The sequence below is a fragment of the Centroberyx gerrardi genome, chromosome 7 (genome assembly GCF_048128805.1).
Source record: "Centroberyx gerrardi isolate f3 chromosome 7, fCenGer3.hap1.cur.20231027, whole genome shotgun sequence".
Classification (NCBI taxonomy): Eukaryota; Metazoa; Chordata; class Actinopteri; order Beryciformes; family Berycidae; genus Centroberyx; species Centroberyx gerrardi.
Window position 1 is genome coordinate 20,244,713 of NC_136003.1, and position 15,343 is coordinate 20,260,055.

The 15,343-nt window shown below is 44.5% G+C and overlaps 2 protein-coding genes across 2 annotated transcripts in view; both read left to right on the plus strand.

Moving 5' to 3' along the window:
* The first annotated feature begins 457 nt into the window (after window positions 1-457).
* Window positions 458-15,343, plus strand: part of LOC139929826 (protein sidekick-2-like) — an 84,442-nt gene continuing 69,556 nt past the window's right edge. The window contains exon 1 of the mRNA XM_071922873.2: window positions 458-620. Within this exon, the coding sequence (XP_071778974.2) occupies window positions 458-620 (163 nt within the window). The remainder of the gene's footprint in view (window positions 621-15,343) is intronic.
* LOC139929832 (peripheral myelin protein 22-like) overlaps window positions 15,261-15,343 on the plus strand; it is a 111,016-nt gene continuing 110,933 nt past the window's right edge. The window contains exon 1 of the mRNA XM_071922879.2: window positions 15,261-15,270. The gene's annotated coding sequence lies outside the window, so the exon portion shown is untranslated. The remainder of the gene's footprint in view (window positions 15,271-15,343) is intronic.

Consider the following 15,343-nt stretch of genomic DNA (forward strand, 5'->3'; position numbering starts at 1 on the left):
AATGAATGGCTTGTTATTTCTTGATTTTTTTTTAAAAGACTCATTTCGCACTGCCAAATTTGAAATCGGACAAATGCTGTCATAGTTGTCATTTTAACTTATTCAAGTGAACTAACTGTGTGCTATCGCGATTGCTTTAGCCAACATCTGTTATTTGTATCTCGCTTGGTTGCCAGTGACATATTCAGAGGTTATTCAGAGCGATGTCAATATTCCTTCTCACACATTTGACAACCGAGCAAATTCAATTGGACTGACTCCGCCTTGCTCGTGCGGGACTTGTCCACAGGCTTCCCATACTACAGCCTGCCTGTCTGCCTGCCTGCTGCTCTCTGCCGGAGTGAGCTCTCTTTCCACAGTCCCCAGTCACTCACCCTCATCACCAGTGAGGAGCACAGTTTGACGCACAGGACCGGCAGGCAGGACTCTTACCGGGAGTGCGTCGCCACCGAGCAACATGTTCCCAGCGTGGAGACGGGGAAGGCGCACCGGGGGCTCGATGGTGCCGCCGCGGACCATGGTCGGGGTTACAGCTGGACAGGTTGGACAGGTTGGACAGGTGTGGGTCTCCTGTTGGATTCTGGTGTTGGCGACGTGCATCCTCGGCGCTCAGGCTCAAGGTAGGCTGCGCAACTCCGATTTTTGCCCATGTAACCTACTGTACTGTTGTTGGATGCGACCATAGAAGCGCACTGGAAACTCAGTGGTCGCCAGTGATGTAGTGGCACATTAAAAAGCTAAACTAGGAGGTCACAGGCTAGTTAGGTCATTATGAGGAAAACAACCGCCACTATAAAAAAAACAAAAAACAGTTATATGTTCAAAAAAGCATCAATTTATGTTTTCTTTCTAAAGATCTTATCCCCATATAACCTAAGTTAGATCAGTTGATACCACTTACTATGAATTAGCCTCATACAGATTTATGTCAACCATGGATAAACTATTCCGCAAAGAAACAAGGTGGGTAAACTGAGGTAGGTGGGTTTCTGGCGGTAACCACAGGGACACTACGTGCTCCGTCCCCACAGGGAAATTGGACATGCATCATTTTACACAGCCTGCGCAATTTACAAATGGCAGTGATCACATTTTGTTTTAATGAGCCTATATTGTTTGGTTGTCATGATCCTGGGCAATTTGGTAAAGTTCAAATGGTCGCTCGCCCTAACGAAAAATCGTTGTAAAAATCCTATAATCTTCCTCTAAAGAGTTATAGTGTGTCTGCTGTGCTCAGTAGTGAATTTATAGTGATCTTAATCACATCTCGCATGGTAACGCTGTAATATTCCTGTAATAGCTACACCTACCAGGATTTATAGTTTTGCTGTGATATTTGTATGATAGGCTGTGTATTATATGATTACCCTAGTTCTTTTCTGTAAGGGCCCAATCGTCTTTCCTTCCCTCACGGTCAGGAAAAATGATTTTCCTTCTATTTCTAGTGAAATCTAGTGAAATGAACAGCGTCATTTTTATGGGAGAAACCTATAAATCGATTTACCCCTTGCACATTGAACCGCCCTTCTGCCCATTACAGTAGGCTACCTTCATATCACAAAATTTTAAATTGTATAAATTTGGCTATAGCTACAGTGAATCAGAGACATTATGAAGCCTTAGGCATATACAGTATGTCTAATATGTAGGCTTTTGCCTTGTCACTTCCAGACTGTAGGAAATTAATCTGCATGTTACGAATGAATGAATAAATCACAACAAAGATTTTTCATTCTGGACCAATCATGTCCAGCATAACCTGAGATATGTGGATAAAATGTGTCCATGTGAACTACACTAATCACACAATTACTGTGAAATTGGTATGACTTGTCACTTGTCATCTGAGTGTAGATGACCTGTGCCTCTTGCCCAGTGGGAAGATAATGAATTATAGTAGCTGCTAGAGAGAAAGAAAGCCAGAGAGAGCCCGAGTCTTTCCCCACCTCCATATTTCACAACTGTAAAAGTAAAATTCACAGTTTTCATGTGAGAGAACTGCAGGTAAGTTGATAAAGGACAAATTATATTGTGTGGGCTATGTCCTCGTCATAATGGCTCTTCCAGCAATTTTGATGTACATTCACATTCACTGGCACTGAACCTTAAATTTCAGCTGGAGCTTCAGAATTCTGCCACAGGTTCATGCTTCCTATTACAGAGGGGAGTAAAGAACAGCAAAAGATTGAGGCATGTTTGACATACGAATCCTTGAGGAATTCACTTCAATAGGCCTCAAAGGGGGGAAAAAAAAAAAACAACAAAAACTGGCATTAGTAGTTCATTCATATGAGAAGTGGCTTTTCTGTGCACTCTCCATCTTATAATCACAATGCTCAGTGCACCAAAGTGCTAAAAGCAGCATAATCCCTTTGCTTGTTTGTCTTTGAACAGGTCGCATTGAGCTCTAAAGTGCTCCCAACCTTATCTGAAAAGAGTCTCAGGCGTCTCTTATTATGCAGCGCACAGTTCCGCTAGCTCTTATTACCATCCTGCTCCCGAGCTAACATGCCTGGAGTCTGTGAGGATCTGTTGAGCGCTTCTGGGCTACTTCACAGGGCTTTACCTTTCCTCCCCAAACAGACCTCTTTCTCATCCTTGCAGTTGGTATTCAAGGCCCCTTGAATGTTCCCGGCTGCGCATTAGCATTGGTGAGAGATTCGCTCCTCTGTCTGCTTGCTCTTTCAATTGAGAAGGACCTCCTCTATGGCCCACAATCACTGCTTTAGGCTCTTAGTGGGGACACAGTTGCAGTCCTTGCAGGGGGTGGTCTCACCAGCCAGAGAGGTCTTGTTCTTCTGAAGTAGGAAGCAGATCTCATCCCCATGGGGCGTCCTTGTTTGCAAATGACTGGCAGTGCGGCTGTGCCTATGCATAAAGTCAGAGATGCTCTAGTCATTCCCTGAGAGCAAAGCAGCTCTGAGTATTCCATAAATTAGGCAACACACAGGCACAAGAGGCCCCTGGGGAGCCAGAGGTGGCATGTACTTGTTTTTCAGCCGGTTCCCAGTGTGGCTCCCGCTGCGTTTAATAGTGCTGGCTGCTCGAATGCACACGAGGATACCTGATAGAGTCCACAGGGAAACCTTTCTCCTGCCACAGGCTGCTCTCAGCAGGCCATTTTAAGACTCATTTAGACCCCTCATCGAAATACCAAGTAAATAGGCGTGAGGTTTTGTCTTCCTTTACCTCTCAGCAGTCTCTGTACCACCCCACCCCTCCTCAAAGCCGCCTCCTCTACTGAAATCTAGCCCTGTGTGTATGTGTGTGGTGCGTGTGCATGTGTTTCTGTGGGTATGTTTTTGTGTGTGTCTGTGTGTGTGCGCTTGCTGGCGCTCGTGTTTCTGTCTACTGAGCTTTAATCTAGATAGCAGCATTGACATTCTGCCAACCGACGGCCGCTATAATTTTCTGGACGTACGTTATTATGCCGCTTGACAGCTGTCAGCTATTTCCAAATCTTTAAATCTTATGATAATCCACCATGCTTACAAAAAGGCATTTGTTTAAAACACTCTGAATCCTTGTGTGATTAAAACTCCCTGGTCTGATGCAGGCACAAGATAATAATTCATCCATTCTGCATCAATGACGCACACACGCAAACACATATACACACCCATCCACAGAAAAATAGAAAAATCAATGTGTACAAGATTACAGAACTCCATCAAGCAAAATATAATACAATTTCAACAAAACAAAAGGCATATCCCCTAGTTCCAACAAAGACTGATGACAAACCCAATCCACTGTGCCCACACATGCAACATACTGTCTAAAATAAAGGAAAGCTTAATCTGTTTTGCATGTAGCCCCACAGACACAGACCCACATGCCCACATTGATGCCTTAATGCCCTCAGGCGTCAGATTTTAGCCGTGTTGTTAAATCCTGAGCAGTGGAGGTGATGAAATCCTTGCGTTCTCCAACACTTAAAGCAGTTTGATAAGATCACAAGTCCCATATGGGCCGCAGTGACGCGAGAGTGGGATTGCTGTAACCTCGGAGCTGCCATACCATAATTACACACAGTGCATATTTATGGCATATTTATCTCCCTGTTTGGTGACATGTATTTAATTAAACATGTTTACTGCTCCGGAGAGCCAACAGATGTCTGCTGAAATTTGGACTAAATGCTTGTTTTCTTCGCAGCGCCGCTCGTGCCCAGAAAGACCAGCTAGTGGCTTGCACAGCCTCAGGTGAAACAGGGTGGCAGCCTGACTTCCAAATCAGACTCCTTGTGTCTCTTCGGGTGCCTTCCTCCCATGTCTGGCTGGTTGGCTGCTTTTCTCTGGCTGCCAATGCTGCCGCTGTCTACACATGTTTATTCATGTTGCCACAGGATGCTTTATTCACCAAGATGGAACACATCGCAGCTGAATTAGAGAGAGAAAAAAAACACAAAAAAAAAAACAACTACCCTCACTGGCTCCAACCTTCAAAATAAGTGAATGAAAATGCCTGATATGTTTGCAGATTTTTTTAATGGCAATGCTCTGATTCAGAGAAGGAGGAAATAGAAGTGCTTCAAACCTGTTTAAGGGTGACAAATGATTCTGGTCTATTGTACTGCTGAAGAACAATAGGGCTGCTGTGCTGTCAACGGTTTAGCTTCAGGAGGCCTTTAACTGGCTCAGTCGAGCAGCAAAACTGTGTTTATAGTTCATAATGGAAATGTAATCAGATTAACTTGTACCGCAGGGTTTTGGCATATACCCCTTGCCCAGTAATTGCCATTTGCCCACTGGGCTATGGTAATGGGTATTTGCATGGGGCAAAGAGTCCTATCTCTCGCCATGTGTCTGTCATGCTGCCATATTGGGCTAGCTTGTTGAAATTATGACTTACTGCAAAGGGTTTGGCCATGCTGTGCTTAGTGTTAAGCAATTATTAGTTTTATCATGTGAGTGTTTGTGTTAGGAATTACACTGACCAAAGCAAGCCTACACTCAAACCAGCATTGTTTTTTGTTACTAGTGATAGGCTTATGAAAGCAATGTGAGGTACAACCTGTTGGTTAAGGTACAATCCTGAAGATTGATTTTTCTCGTCCCCACTGGTAACTTGTGACAGTCGAGCCCCTTACCTCCCACAAGGTAAAATCTGTCTTACTGGGAGAAGAAGACAGTTTGGAAAGGTTATAGGCAGTGGGAATGGTTACCCAAATTAGACTTTTCAATAATAAAAGTATTGACTTAGGGCCCATTTTAATCACACAGCTGAGAGAGGTTTTGTTTCCACCTCTGCTTGTTTACTGATGAGACAGAGGGAGAGGAGGGCTGCAGGGAAAAACAGACTTAAATTCTTCACATATTAATTCTCCTGGCTAAAAGTCTAATCAATCTGACACAGGACCTGCAGGCGCCTCTTCAACTATCAAGAACAAAGAGAAATGTCTCAGAGAGCAGGCCCCGAGCTGGGACAGAAATTGAAAGAGGAAATGACCTTGGATAGGGAGGGGGAGGAGAAGTGGCACTATTTGTCTAAATTGTCTAAAATGATTTTGACGAGGGAGCAAAGATGTTGTGTACGCTGCTTCATCAAAGCAACATTCTAAGGAGCCATTTGAAAAGCCCTCAAAATGGTCTCATTACTTTCATCCAGGGAAAAGAAGGATTGCACTGAGGCAGTATTCTTGGACCATACATCTGTCTTCAAGCCCCCAAGCTGTTCCATGTAAACATTTAAACAACACAAAGGCAACTCAAGGAAAACTGCAGTGAGAAACAATGCTCTTTATAGCACAATGTGAGCTCTGAATCTCTGCTCTCATTCAGCTTGCCCCTCCTGGGGAATGGTGAGTGTATTCTTGTGTTGTGAATAAAATGGCAAAAAAAGGCAACGAAACAGAGATATGGAGGAGAAACTAGGGGTGGGGGAAGGGGGGCTAGGCTCATGTTTTTTTATATCATATTTCCCCCTCTCCCGGTGTAAAACACTGGTGGTACCAACCCATTTTTATGTACATTCAGATGAATTCACAAGAATGAATTCACATCTTGACATTCTGCTCCATCCTCCACCAAACACTGCGCTGACCTCAAATCAAGCCCATCACAACCCAAGGATATATTGCCCAACCACTAGCAGTATCCTTCCCTGCAGTAAATGATGACGTACATAGACATGCCAATATTGCTGTCTCACTCACTGCAGATACATGGGAATGGAAATATAAAAAAGTCAGCCGGACAACAAGCCCTGCAGCGTACATAATGGAAGAAGCGTCGGAATACGCCTGTTCTTTTCTGCCTCTATTGGTTCTGCTTCCGCAATGCTAGTTCACTGTCTGCCTGCTTGAGTGCTAAGTATCAAAGCAGCATCTCCCAATAGATGCTGCCACACTTTACCTCAGCCTTTCATAGAGAGCAGTTTTTGTCTTTGAGCTGAGTACCGTGCATGGAGGTGGGGTTAGGTGGCGGCAGGGAGGCAGGGTGGGGTGAGCGGGGAAACTATCTCAATATCCGGCACGCTTCCCGTCATTGGGCAGGGTCTGGGCTGGAAATGGGGGGGCCTCCATGCTGCGGGGCCGAGTTTGCTGCTCTGCTCAGCCTGTGCTTGGCAGCCGCCCTGTGGGTCCCACTAGGGGGCCTGGCGAAATGCCTCTGGCTGCATCTCAATGCCTTGTGCTCAGTATTGATTAGGACCAGAGCTGAGCCTCACTCCCCATTGTCCTGTCCTGGTCCACACGGGATGCCATATGATGTTTGATGTCACTTTTGTTTCCCTGTTTTTCCATGCTCTCCCGACACCTGTCTTCTGCCTCACCTCCGAGATAGGCATTACTGAAAATCAGCCCCTCCCCTCCCCTGTCACATTTTGACAACGACCTGCGGAAGGAAGGAAGATACCAGGGGACGTCAGTGTGTGCATATGCATTTCTGGATGCGAATGCAAGTGTAAATGCAAAGGCATCAACTGATAGTCCTAGCTACAATCTCATCCGGGGCGGCTTTTGTGTTACTTTTTTGATAAGGAATGCCTACATAGCATGACAGAGTGGAGCTGGTTGTCATTGCAGTGTGGTAGCACCTCAATGCACACTATATCTTTGATCACTGTCCTTGCCACTAACATCAGCAGAGTGTCAGTTGGGAAGTGTCAGAAGGAGATGTGATGGGAGCTGACAGTGGTACTTTGGGCTCGTGCTCTACGGCTCATGTCACATCTGGATTCCTTTTCTGTGGCCCCTCAGCTCCAGTCATGAAAGTGCTCCAGGCACGAGTCTGGAAGCATATGCTGGGATTCAACCGTTCCCTCTGCACAGGTGAAAGCCTGGACAAGGCCTTGGTAGAACACTATGTGAATGGCCTTAATCTCTTGAGGACAATCGCAGAATTTGAATGGCAAACCTGAGCATAGTAATGAAATTTCTTTAGTGACATTTTCAAAATGTATTTTATACTCAGTCAAAGGTTCTCATAGAAATTTCACTCAATAGTGAGGAGATATTTGATCATGATTCTCTCCACTGATAATCCTGGATCATTAAATGTTTTCTCAATGAATTATTGATTAACATTATCTGAAGTACACTGAATCAAAACATACTGAATGAACAAAGGCCCCAGAAAAATAGGAGTGATCTGAGAGCTCAACTGCTCGAATGATACAAATTATGTATCATCTGTACAGTACATACAAAAATCAATACAGCCTAGCAGCTCCTATTGAAATCAGCAAAATCAGAAACTTGTGGTATTCTCCTTGCTCCTCCACACTTGTAGGATTAATAGATACAGGGCCTTGGAGAACTAGCATTTTGACAATGAAGCATGAATCCGCCAATATGCATATTCAGTCCACCATGTGTTTCTGCCTGGAATGATTTAGGATCTGTTTGAGAGAGCTCCTCAGAGGTTAAACGGAAAGTCTGTGGTGCATTGCACCTCTCAAAGCAACCAATACTGACAAGGATAAAAGAGATCCTGTGCAGAAACATTTGCCTATTTATTTTCATTTCAAAGGCAGCTTGAAAGAGGAATCCAATAAAAGTGCCTTTATTGCTTTAATGCATTTTAGCAGATGCACAAACACGCACATGGTAAAAGTGTGCGTGTACACTCATAAGCCAACAAACTATCTCTATATAACTCACTATCATGCACACACGCACACACACACAGATTGTTTCGTTATCTCTAAATGGAGCTTTCTCAAAAGACCAAACCAGTATTTGAATATTGTTTTCGGCACAACTACTGAAAGTGGGGCACAGCCATGGTGTCCCGTGTGAATAGACAAAATCAGAATCAGCCTTTTCAGTATGAAGCGTCATGTTCTCATGGTCCTCTGTGCACAACACTTTCCAATTTAACCTGTCTCCCTGCCATATTGCAGAATCGGTGCCAGCCATAGAAAGGCAGTGGAAAAGGGAGACAGAGAGAGAAATACGAATGGGGCCATGGACGGTTGAGAGACAGGGAGGAGGGTGGGGGGTGGGGGGTGGGGGTTGAGTATTGATGGAGGAAAGAAAGGAGAGCGCTGCATCAGTGGGGTAGAGATTGCTGTGGTGTACAGTAGCACAAATCCCAAATTCTGTGCAGATCCGACGGTAGCTAGGAAACAGCTGACAGTAAAATGGGGGGATCAAAGGGATTAGTGTGCCCAGTTTGAGCCCAAAACAGTAACCCTTCCACCTCTCCCACTGCCAGCCTTTCTCTACATTCACCTCGCTGTTTCAACTCTGTGTCAGGCCTGTTAGACACAACCCCATCTCAAGTTTCCCTCCCCCGAGTCTTATTGTTTTATTTGGACACTCTTTTACACACTCTTTAGCTTTATGTGCTTCTACAAAGACAAGCAATGTGCACAAAAAGGTCACAATTTCAATTTAAGAAGTGAGGGAAAATACACACACTTACACACATACACACACACACACACACACATACAAATGCCCACACACAAGTAATCCAGACAAAACAAAGACATTGCGTCTGAGGGAAGAGGATGCACATGTCAGATGCAATCAGCGCTGCCTTTTGTGATCTGAGTGAGATTTCCTGTCACCGGGGCCCGAGACACAGCCTGTTTAATTCTGCAGGGGACCGCCATGTCCCGAATGCCTCGGTCACTGTCTCCTCTTCTCCTTGTCTCAGAGCCAGAGAGACGTACCTAGAGAAAGGGGACCGCGTGTCCCGTGGCGGTGCCGTGTACTGTACTGTACCAGGAGTCCTTCTGACAATGATGGCCTGAAGACGGCGAGGACATGTGAACACACTCCAGGCTGACACAAAGCTTTACACAAGAGAGTAAAGCCAAACCACATCATCGTCACACGTGACACACATATGATGCCTCCAAATTGATGTGTGATGCCTGGCAAAAGCAAGAGCATTATGGCTTCTTGTTCTCCGTCTGAGGAGAATCTTCAAGTGTGGACGCACGATGGCTGCGGCTGCTCTGATTTGTGTTGCTGTTGCAGAGGCCTTAGGCTCAATTTTAGTGTCATTTCCCTCAAAGCGTGCACAAATTGCTGGTCAAGCTATTTTAATTTGCAAGTGGGGGCCTTTCAAGGAATTATTTCCTTGTTCTCTGAAAGGAAATTATTGAGAACACATTTTATTGTAGCAATGCTGGACATGTTCTCTGCCTGTGGGGACAGCAGAAATGGGAGAGTCAGTGGGATTATATCACTTTAATGAAGTTGCTCTGGCTAATGTTTAATTTCATGAAATTCAATTAAAAAGCTTTAATTCCATTTCTGTAATCACTCTAGGGGGGCGACGTCATTAGATGATATGGAAGGAAGTGTGAGGAGAAATGATCCGTGTGGAAATATGTTCTTGTGATGCATGTTGTGTGTACTCCGTTTGCGGATGAGTGTCCTTCAAAAGACTCACAGTGAATTTTCTGGCTCAGTAAGGAGAGAAAACCTACCACCTGAGAACATAATTATCAGGTAAAGGAACAGAGTGGAATAAGGACACTGTGTGGGGATAATGGAGGTGACAGGGTTCGTATGGTATACAAAGAAAGTAGAGCTGTTACATCTCGACGATGGATATGGCGTGATGATACAAACATCACTTTACCGCAACAACTTCTTTTCCCCCTCTGTCTCTCTCTGCGGGCCTGAGACATGATGCTCTGACTGGGTTTACTGGGGAAGCTCATCCTATGGCTACATAAAGGTGGACCCACCACTTCGCTTGCCTCACAGCGTTCGACGGAAATAGCGAGAGAGAGAAAAAGAGAGAAGATAAAAGACAGAGTGAACATGTACCTCACCAGCAAACACAGTAGTCAGACTGCAGAGCTGACATATGCAAACTCAAAGGGTGGTTGTGTTTAAAAGCTTTAATCACACCACTGCTCTGAGCCCAGTGTGGCGTTGCACTCTGCATCATTGAAAGCTTGTTTTATTAATGTTGTCCAGAGTGAAGTAAGGGGGGTGCATTGTGCACTTGATTTAAAGCAGGGTGGAGCGGAAACAATGGCCATGAAAAAAACATGGCAAGGCTGTGCGAAACAGCCCACTTCCATTACTTTACAGGGCACAGTGCCCAAAAGCGCGTATTAGAAAGTGGATGTACAGTAGAGAGACACATTTACACGTCAGATACACTTGTATTTCTAATTCTATAAAGACAATCTTTATATGACAACGCATATAGTCATATCGGTGTTCATAGAAGCGTGGATTTTTCCCGGATATCAGTAATAGAGAAAGACTTGGCTCTGGTACTCCGGGTGACACTGTAGAATTAGTTCATCATTTGCTTTATGTGACACATACGAGCCAATCAAGGCAGAGTGTGCTCTCTTTGAGCGAGCGGGCGAAGTTAAATCTCGTGTGAGTCTGATGCCTAATTGCTCTCATTAACAGCCGGCGTTCACACCAGTTATTCTGCGCAATTAACCGGCTGCCACCAAGATGTTATGAGGCAGAATATTGTGGTGGGTCAAGGGAAAAAAAAGATTGTAATTAATTCTCACTTAAATTAACGATTTCATATTTCAAAGGCTGTCACAATGGCATTTTTGTCTGGATTCCCTAAGGGTACACCACTGATGATGTTTTTTGTGTGTTGTGAGGAAATGAGGAAGTGTGTGCAGTTGATGGAAATCAGAAGCCATTGTTGTTTGACAGTAGGCACCTTTGCAGTGATTGCCTGTGTTATTAATTTGTGAGATGAGAGGAGGCAGGCTCCTCCAGCCTCTGATGGTTACGCGCTGCATTAAAGAACTGCTGCTATGAATGACACTCAGGACTAATGAATATGAATACATTTATAAAAATAGGCATGGGCTCCCCTCTCAGTGCAGATTGGGAGTGACAGTCACATTGGCTGGGCATGGTTGATGAGAGAAGGAACCGCCGCCCCTGGAGATGGAGGACGTTGCAGGGATCAGACAAACAACACACACACACACACACACACACACATGTACACACACACACACACACACACATACACACACACACACGCACAGATTAATACCCCAGAATGACATTCAGAAAGGCTGCAGCATTTAGGAACGACGATCTTGTCATCTGGTGATCGCATTTATTTATTGGACACAAACAATCTGATATGGCAGACTGCATGTCTACCTCACCCTTATGGCCCTGTAATAACAATTACTCCAATATCTATCATGGCTAATTGTTCCATTTGTGCGTGATGTCACAGTGCATGGATCATTTATTACCCGCAATACCTGAGCAGGTGGGTAGCTTAAAAGTGGATTTCTCTTACTTTTGAAAATCCGCAAGTGTCATTTTGTTAGCAAGTGATTTATGCCACACAAACAACACATTTACATTTCTGCCAGCCAATTTATAGACTATTTCCCCTGGAAACAAATGCAGTAATCTATTGTCATTAATGTGCAATTCATTACTTTCCAACCTGCTTTGGGGACTTAGAGGTATGTCAATTTATCTCTCCCTGGTTGTTAGTGTGGCATTTAGGCACACAGTCATTACCTCACATGGCCATTATTAAAGAACATGAATGTTAAATCAACGGAGAGGCATTTGATAACGCTTCGAATATACAAGTGAGTAAAGCTTTTAGTCTTCCAATTTGCTATATTTAGTATTTTGTCGCTGCCATTTTAAATTTGTAGTGGAAAGTATTTTTTTCCTCTGACTTAAAACCACTTTTCAGTGAGCAATCTATAGCATGTGCAGCCCATCTAACTCCCTAAAGGTGTTTTCCATTCTTCTATTTTTCAACATCAAAAGCCCCCGACCTCAATAAACCCACCACAGACCCATTAGAACATTTTGTATGACTGAGCATGTTCTTTTCTTGAACACAGATGAGTGCTACGGCGAAACAAGAATATGATAATGAGCTCATCTGTCTCTCTCTGTAGGCGATGATTTTAATTGATTAATTGTAGATGTTTATTTGATTGGTTGCGGCTTAATAATCCGAGATGTTTTTTTGTCAAGCTGCTCTGCTTAGGTGTGCTTCAGTGCGTCTTCTACATTTTCCCCCCAAAAAAGTGAACGTCATTTTCTTATTTTTCTCTGCCGTGCCCTAAGTTTGAAGCACAGACAGGACCAATCCCTCAAAGATTTGTGAAGGTCTTTGATTGAGATAAGTGGGATATCCATTGGCTCTGACAGACGTAACCTTGGTGAGTGTTCTCTGGCAGCCACTTGAGGAGCATGGCAGACTGCGAGTGCCGGACACCGGGCATGACTGACACCATGGTGCTAACCTTGAGCCAGGTTCCTGTAGAGCAGTGGCTCAGTATTTAAGGCCCAGAGAAAACCCATTGAGCATCTGACTTAATTGGGTTAGACTGCGCCCATGGATGCGAGCCATCAAACTGAACTAATTAACAGTTGAAACAACCTTCAAAGCTGCAGACAACAGTGTGTGTTAGCAGCAGCCCGCCCCCTCCCCCCCACCATTTTCTGGTGTCTTTGCTATGCTACTCACTTCATCTATTATATGCTTGAACAACACTTGATAATCTTTTCTCACTGACCGAATCTAGGTTGGAAGTACCTACCCATGAAACAGTTCTGACCAAAATTGGAGCGGCACAAAGGAAGAAAGATCAAAGCATTACATGTTCCCCCTGAAAAAAAAACATGTTGGTTTGTGGGGCTTGGTCCTAGAAAGAGAGAGAAAGAGCAGATAATAGCAAACTTTAGCTGCAAGAGCAATGCCCATCATCGCTTTCTAGGGTCGTCAGTTAAGACTCTGCTTAATGGAATGACGCATTTATTTGTTTATTTGTATGTTGCGTGCGTATGCTCACGTTGTTGCCCTAGAAAGTTCATCTCTGTGAACATAATGCTAGTTCATGAGGAATGCTTTTTGACTTATACTAGCATAAATCAGAAACAGAGGAAAAATGTACTCAAAAGGAGAGACTCATCAAATTCTGTCAGATTTGAACGGAGCCGCAGGGATTCTGTTCGATTTCCTCCTGATTCAGCAAGGCCGCCATACTTTTTTTCTCCCGAGGAAGAGGGCTTGATGTAAGCTGCTGCTGAGGGTCAGGGGCCAATTCAGCGTTATTGAATAATAAATAAATAGAAATGTGTCCCAGCTCTAACTGATCCCTGTTGTTTCTTCTCCTCTCTCTTCCCCCGGCAGACAGACAGCAGCTGGGGCCTTGTATTTGCTGTAATGGCCTGTATATATGCAGGGTTTCATATTTCAATCACCGCCACGGTAGCTGAAATTGGTGGTTTAAGATGAAGTTGGAATTGGAAAGTGGCTATCGTGTCTGCATGAGGAAACACATTTGAATCCCGGTGGAGAAGGTGCTTGGCTGCCACATCTGAAACCCACGTTGACAAGTCCTTGGGAGTGGAGTCTAGGTTAGAGCTACAAGTGCTGCGCTGTGTTTCAAGCCTTAGCCAAATGATTTTCCAGCTGGGGTCGCATCAGGGACATGAGATTTGAGGAAGTATTTCATAATAGCCCCTTAATCAATGATTCATCACTGGAAATATTAATGAGCCATAAATGATGTATTGGACTCTGATGAGGTAGATCTACAATCACATTGTTAAATGTCACTGGGCTGTTCGTTCGTGGTAATAAGGTATTTGTAATAATTAATGTTTTGTGTTATTTGGCTATAAATTCTCTATTGACAATGACAATGCTGGTGCAGATTCGTTTGCCTTTTGTACTTCTCAGTGGCTCTTAAGCCATTGAAAATGAGTTTAGGAGTTTCACCTTTCATTTCTTGCCGTCACTTATTTCTCTTACTCACACACACTCTCTTCTCTCTGCTACATTAACTGAATATTCATTATGTGGCTAATAGTGGTTCCTTTGAAGAGGAATGATCATATTTCATTTTCTCGCCTGAGAAAGAACAAGTCAGTGAGGAGAGGGTGTAACAGAGGAGTGTATGGGAAAGATAAAGGGGGGAGAGAGAGAGAATTAGATAAAGCGATGAATAGAGCGGCAGAGGGGAATGGAGGTTAGGCAGAGCGAGGGAGGGGTGGAGGGAGGGGGGGTTGAGATGAGTCTCCAGATTACAATATGATTACATCTCAGTCTATTTGGCTGATAGGATTGATTGACCTGCACCTGTGTCTCCACAACTCCTCTATCTCGCAAAGCCAGTACAGTGTATGAGGTTGCATTGTTCTCTCTCCCACATCGTTCCTCCCCATCTTGGAAGAGAGTCTTCTTTTCTACTTTTTCCTTTTACCCGTAGCAAGAGGGGATCAGATTATAAGAAAAAACTCAACCAGTGGCCGCAGCGGTATTTCTTCACTCCAACAGGCTCTGAGCTGCAGTCCCTGGCTGCGTTTATCGCTTTATCGATTACCATCACAAGGCAGTAATTTGCCAGGACTTGCAGGGACATGATTAAAGATCCGCAAGCGATGCATGGTGGCTGAAGTTGGTGCCGGGGTGTGATATTGATGAACACACACTGACACGAGTACACACAAACACCCTGTTAGGCAGGGAACACTCAGGGGAGGAGGAGAGGAAAGGGGAGGGGGGGGGGGGGGGGGTGCACTTCCGTCATGGACATCAATGGCTCTAAATCTCCTGAGCTAACCTTTTAATACTCTCAGATCCTTATGGCTGGCTGGATAATTGATTGTGTTTGGTCTAATGGGATTAAGAGGCAGTAGTGGCCTTGGGCTGGACACGGTGGTGGTGGTGGCAGCATCGGTAGTAGTGGATTGGAAGATGGAGAAGTAGATAGAAGCACAGAGTGAATGGAGTGTGGATTGAATTAAGAGAGAGGTGTGTGTGGGTGTGTGTGTGTGTGTGTGTGTGTGTGAGAGAGAGAGAGAGAGAGAGAGAGAAAGCGAGGCAGGGGGAGACAGGAATAGAGACAGAGAGAAGCAGCATATTTGAAAAGACAGAGCAGAGAGGGTAAGATC